We start from the raw sequence: 7160 nt of genomic DNA, 5'->3' as shown, positions 1-7160 counted from the left end.
GGCAACGGGTTGGTGAGGGGTCCGTTAAAACGACTGGATTAAGGTTGGTGAGGGGTCCGTTAAAACGACCGGATTAAGGTTGGTGAGGGGTCTGTTAAAACGACCGGATTAAGGTTGGTGAGGGGTCCGTTAAAACGACCGGATTAAGGTTGGTGAGGGGTCCGTTAAAACGACCGGATTAAGGTTGGTGAGGGGTCCGTTAAAACGACCGGATTAAGATTGGTGAGGGGTCCGTTAAAATGACCGGATTAAGATTGGTGAGGGGTCCGTTAAAACGACCGGATTAAGGTTGGTGAGGGGTCCGTTTAAAACGACCGGATTAAGATTGGTGAGGGGTCCGTTAAAATGACCGGATTAAGGTTGGTGAGGGGTCCGTTAAAACGACCGGATTAAGATTGGTGAGGGGTCCGTTAAAACGACCGAATTAAGGTTGGTGAGGTATGCGCCGCTCCGTGCTTGCAGTTAGGGTTAGGTTAGGGTTTCACAGCCTGAAAAACTTGGGAACCACTGCGCTAAGCCATCGGTGGACCTCTAATTGTAATAGATTCCATTTGTTCACTGACTCCCACAGTTATGCTGATGACTTTCACTGTGTGCTGCAGAACCTCCACATACAGTCACTGTGCTGCAGAACCACCACATAGTCACTGTGCTGCAGAACCTCCACATACAGCCACTGTGCTGCAGAACCTCCACATACAGTCACTGTGCTGCAGAACCTCCACATACGAGCCACTGTGCTGCAGAACCTCCACATACAGTCACTGTGTGCTGCAGAACCTCCACATACAGTCACTGTGCTGCAGAACCCTCCACATACAGTCACTGTGCTGCAGAACCTCCACATACAGTCACTGTGTGCTGCAGAACCACCACATACAGTCACTGTGCTGCAGAACCACCACATACAGCCACTGTGCTGCAGAACCTCCACATACAGTCACTGTGCTGCAGAACCAACCACATACAGCCACTGTGCTGCAGAACCTCCACATACAGCCACTGTGCTGCAGAACCACCACATACAGACAGTCACTGTGCTGCAGAACCTCCACATACAGCCACTGTGCTGCAGAACCTCCACATACAGCCACTGTGCTGCAGAACCTCACATACAGCCACTGTGCTGCAGAACCTCCACATACAGCCACTGTGTGCTGCAGAACCTCCACATACAGCCACTGTGTGCTGCAGAACCTCCACATACAGCCACTGTGCTGCAGAACCTCCACATACAGCCACTGTGTGCTGCAGAACCACCACATACAGCCACTGTGTGCTGCAGAACCTCCACATACAGTCACTCCTGGAAGTGTACTTTCGCTAATAAACGCGGGCGGTCGTATCAGGTCAACGGCCACTCGGCCGTTATTGTGCACTCTGTACACACTCTCCTTGGAGACCCCCCCCCCCCCCCCCCCCCCTTGGCATTTACCATGCAGTCACTCACTCACGCCGCTGCGTCTTTCTCCACATCCTGCAGTGTACCGCTCGCTCGCCTTTAACAGCCTCTAGCCTGCAGTCCACCCCCCACACCTCTCTCTTTATACTTGTATGTACGCATAGAGGAACTCTTTCTCCTCTTCTATGCATTGAATTGTGGTCACGACAAGAAATGTGCACTCTTCAGAGTGCACATTTCTGACACTGACATGATACTGACCATGATACTGACATGATACTGACCATGATACTGACATGATACTGACCATGACACTGACATGATACTGACCATGACACTGACATGATACTGACCATGACACTGACATGATACTGACATGATACTGACCATGATACTGACCATGATACTGACATGATACTGACCATGATACTGACCATGATACTGACCATGATACTGACCATGACACTGACATGATACTGACCATGATACTGACATGATACTGACATGATACTGACATGATACTGACCATGATACTGACCATGATACTGACATGATACTGACCATGATACTGACCATGATACTGACCATGATACTGACCATGACACTGACATGATACTGACCATGATACTTACATGATACTGACATGATACTGACATGATACTGACCATGATACTGACCATGATACTGACCATGATACTGACATGACACTGACATGACACTGACATGATACTGACCATGATACTGACCATGATACTGACCATGATACTGACCATGATACTGACCATGATACTGACCATGATACTGACATGACACTGACATGACACTGACATGATACTGACCATGATACTGACATGATACTGACCATGATACTGACCATGATACTGACCATGATACTGACATGACACTGACATGACACTGACATGATACTGACCATGATACTGACCATGATACTGACCATGATACTGACCATGATACTGACCATGATACTGACCATGATACTGACATGACACTGACATGACACTGACATGATACTGACCATGATACTGACCATGATACTGACCCATGATACTGACCATGATACCGACCATGATACTGACATGATACTGACATGATAATATCAGTAGACCATGATACTAGAGGCTCCTTCATGTGTCACTAACATAGACTGTAAAATAAATATGGACAAAGCGTTCTCCGGGTCTGATATGGACGTAAAATGAAGCCTGTCAGTCCTTGAATTGTAAATCGCCGTCTTTCTAGATCAGTTTTGGCCCAGCTGGCCATTGGCTGGCCCAGACAACGAGGCGGTTCTTCTCCCCTTCTTCTTCGATGGTTTTTGTTTTGATCGGATCCCGATCATAGACTGTAACGGTAGTCAACGCCCCTCAGAGCATAGTAACATACACGACTTTATGGTCATTTCTGTAATAAATGGGACCATACTTTTCCAAAAAGAATATTATGACATTAGAAATGAGACTTTAAACTAGTGACTGGAAGCAGAAAGTATTCATGACCATGTTTATTAAGGTAATACAGTCTAGGTGAAGTTGGGCCCAAATACATGGATCTCTATGGAGCTATGGGGTTTTTTGGGCCCAATGACAGCGCCACAACAGGCCATTATATGAACTTTCAGGAAATCCCGATTTCCTTAGTGGCTTCACAAAATATCTGTCTGACTGCCCCCCTGGTCTCTAATGGGGATTCTTTAATAAACATAAACATACTGACATGATACCATGATACTTGAAGTGTTCCACTTCAAGTATCATGGTCCTGGTGTCAGTATCTCTCTCTCTCTCTCTCTCTCTCTCTCTCCACCTCCTCTCTCCTACCTTTACTTCTCTTACTCTGTCTCTCTACCTACTTCCTTTCTGTGTCATCTTGTTTTTCTCTTTCTCTCTCTTTCCTACTTGTATATGTACACAGACAGGGAGACACTTGTCTCTCCGGGTTCCTCTGTTTCATTCTTTCTCTTGTCTCTCCCTCTCATGTCTATCTATCATCATCTGACATCTCTCTGACATCAGGGACGTGGCTCATATCTGTAATAGTAGATCATTGTCAGTTGCTACGATAATGTATAACAAATGAAAAACATAGAATTTGTTGTGCGAAGCTTAGAAAATCCAGTCAAGGGACATTAGTAATTGTATTCTCTTTTCTCTGGCTCTCCCTCGTTCCTCTCATCCCGTGCTCTCTCCGTTTACAGGGATCTGTCTCAGTTATGCACAGTAAGAATCTGGAGTTTTAATTGATGTCTGACAGGGTAGTAGGGTACAGACTTGCAGAGATGAATCTCGCAGGACTCCCTCCGGGCTGTGCTGTATAGCAAATCAAGTATCATGAAGTACTTCATACAACGCAGCGGTATTGGACAAACAGAATATGTTGAGAAATATGCAGCAGTAAGGATATTCAGGATCAACCATTTATTTATGGTATATTTAACAACATTGCATTCAGTTTGGCTGTGTGACAGACTGCTCCTGTGATACGTGCAGATTATGTGCAAGGATGATAACACAGAATCCCAGACGACTATCCCCAGAAGCAGAGCCTAGAGAAGATACAGAGTTATTACGCGAACATGACAGATACACAGATATAGAACATCACACCATCATACATTTAACATGGAGACCACCTAGGTGGCACAAGGAGGAGGCTGGGGAGGTGAAGGGAGGTTGATCACTGACAGGCTGCGGGCACGGAGCTGGGACGATGCGGAGCAAGTAGTGTGTGAAGAGAGAACTGTGTTCTGCTTCACTAGCCTAGAACAGAGGTTACCAAAGTGGGGTCCGGGGACCCCCAGGGCCAGGGGTCCTTCAGAAAGTTCCAGGGGATCCCCCCAGCTATGATGGATAGTTAGGAAACAAATGGAACCCATGGATCTGTAACTCTGAGAGTGTGCAAATGGAACCAAACAGGTCCTTGAAATTAAACGGGTTGAGAGTCACTGCTAGAGGCCGAAAAACAAAACAAAAAACAGATTATCTTATTTTGTTTGTTTTTGGTATGATCTAATAAAATCGTCCGAAATCCAACCGATATCGATAAATCATTAAAGATGTATCCACAATCATTACAGATTAATTTTTTTAATAAACATAAACATACTGACATGATACCGGACAAAAAACGTTGTGTTCCACTTCAAGTACCATGGTCCCGGTGTCAGTATCCAGGATGCTGATACTCTCTTTCTCTCTCTCTCTCTCTCTCTCTCTCTCTCAGATTATTTTATTTTTATCGATATCGCTCAATTTCAGGCCGGTTGTCTGCATGTCTGTGCAGGGTCAAAATAATCTCTCAACTAAAGCAAATGGCTTGCAAAATAAAAGAACACAACAGATCATGACGTGGTTGCTAATTGTACTCCTGTCTGTCTGTCTGTCTGTCTGTCTGCCTGTCTGCCTGTCTGTCTGCCTGTCTGTCTGTCTGTCTGTCTGTCTGTCTGTCTGTGGTAACAGGCACGTACCTGACCCACGAGGCCAAGGGCTCCGACGACGCCCCGGACGCCGACACGGCCATCATCAACGCCGAGGGCGGTCACTCTGGAGCCGAGGACAAGAAGGAGTACTTCATCTAAGGGTCCCCCCTTAGAGGAGGAGGAGAGGAGGAGGCCAGGAGGAGAAGGAGTGGAGGAGGAGGAAGGGGGAGTTGGAGAAGAGGGGATTTCATGGGCGGGTGGGGGGGCTGCGTGGGGTGGGCGGGGGCCTGTGGGGGGGGGGGGGGGGGGGGGTGGGCTAGGGGCTGTATAGGAGACGGACAGGAGCAGACAGCGCGCAAAGAGAAAAAGAAAATGAAACCCGTCATTTTGCCTCCACGACGACGCCTCGCTTCTTTGCTCGGACGGAACAGAGGACATTGCGCTCGTGTATTGTGCGTTGGGTGGGTGGGTGGGTGGGTGGGGGGGGGGGGGGGGGGGGGAGCAAAGACGGACTGTTTGCCGGAGGAACTGATAGCGTGGGTTAAAACGGTACCACCTTCTTCACACTGATATACAGGGACGGGAGATTTTTGTTTTGCACTGATGTACGGATGGAAAAAAAAATTATACCTTCTCTACTGTCACTGGTCATGCGCATCGGCACGCACGCACGCACGCACACACGCACACACACACACACACACACACGGTGTTCTGGGAAGAAGGAGAAGAAGAAAAAAAAAGATTATTTCTTGTGCCCACGCGAATGCTCCTACAGTAACGTTAACATCGACATGGCATACCACTAACCACTAACACGTTTGGATTGTTTTGAATGGCACATTAATGAGGTTTATTATTATTATCATCGTTATTATTATTTATATATATATATCTATATATACATGCATTGCATTCCAGAACTAGGTGTCTCGGCGACACCAGAAGCAAAAATGTACTCGGCTTATTTTGGGCGGGGCTGTTAATTGTAGGTCAACATTCCAGCATGCCAAGAGACTGTAGTCCTATACCTACCTCGGTATACCCCAACCCTACCAGTCCTACATGGCATACTCCACCCCCTCCTCCCCAGTAAACCCCATCGACCCCAGAGAACCCCCTCCCCCAGTCCAACGTACCCCCAGTAAACCCTAATCGACCCCAGAGAACCCCCTCCCCCAGTCCAACGTACCCCCAGTAAACCCCATCGACCCCAGAGAACCCCCTCCCCCAGTCCAACGTACCCCCAGTAAACCCCATCGACCCCAGAGAACCCCCTCCCCCAGTCCAACGTACCCCCAGAAAACCCCATCGACCCCAGAGAACCCCCTCCCCCAGTCCAACGTACCCCCAGTAAACCCTAATCGACCCCAGAGAACCCCCTCCCCCAGTACAACGTACCCCCAGTAAACCCCATCGACCCCAGAGAACCCCCTCCCCCAGTCCAACGTACCCCCAGTAAACCCCATCGACCCCAGAGAACCCCCTCCCAGCCCCCTGACTCAAATCCATCCTCTCATTCTCTCTATTTCTCGCACTACACGTTCTAACACCACCTAATGGACAAAACCTGCACATTATGATACTCGTAAAACATTCACTCTCTCTCTCTCTCTCTCTCTCTCTCTCTCTCTCTCTCTCTCTCTCTCTCTCTCTCTCTCTCTCTACATCTCTCTTTATCCATCTCTCTCACTCTCTCTTTCACACACATGCACGCACGCATACTATGATTTTTTTTGTATCAAAAACTTTACAGTAGAACATCATGCAGTACCGTCCTCAAACACACGTCCTGTTACATCTCAGTAGAACATCGAACCCCTAAAACCACACCACACCACAACCACACCACACCACAACCACACCACAACCACACCACAATCACACCACAACCACACCACACAACCACACCACAACCACACAACAACCACACCACAACCACACCACAACCACAACCACACCACACCACAACCACACCACAACCACACCACACCACACCACACCACAACCACACCACAGCCACAACCACACCACCACACAACAACCACACCACAACCACACCACACCACACCACAACCACAACCACACAACAACCACACCACCACACCACAACCACACCACACCGCAACCACACCACACACTCATGCAAAAACAGCATTCCCACCCTGTGCTTCCTCTAGGGTGCAGGGTAACAATAGTATAAATATATATATAGCATTATATAGCGTTCTTTTACTCGACAGAAAATGTTTGGTGTGCTGTAAATACACTATCACTTCTCTCTCTCTCTCTCTCTAGCCTCTACCCCCTCTCTCTACCCAC

The 7160-nt window shown here is 47.9% G+C and overlaps 1 protein-coding gene across 4 annotated transcripts in view; it reads left to right on the top strand.

Annotated features, from left to right (window-relative positions):
- Positions 1-5032, top strand: part of cadm3 (cell adhesion molecule 3) — a 139082-nt gene extending 134050 nt beyond the window's left edge. For all 4 annotated transcript variants that reach the window (XM_080777426.1, XM_080777423.1, XM_080777425.1 and 1 more), the window contains one exon: positions 4879-5032. In XM_080777426.1, coding sequence (XP_080633552.1) covers positions 4879-4997 — 119 coding nt within the window. In that variant the 3' untranslated portion in view covers positions 4998-5032. The remainder of the gene's footprint in view (positions 1-4878) is intronic.
- The last annotated feature ends 2128 nt before the right edge of the window (positions 5033-7160 follow it).

The sequence above is a fragment of the Protomyctophum bolini genome (assembly GCF_963924005.1).
Source record: "Protomyctophum bolini genome assembly, chromosome: 12".
Lineage (NCBI taxonomy): Eukaryota > Metazoa > Chordata > Actinopteri > Myctophiformes > Myctophidae > Protomyctophum > Protomyctophum bolini.
The sequence above is the reverse complement of the archived record's forward strand: the minus strand, read 5'-3'. Positions and strand labels throughout refer to the sequence as shown.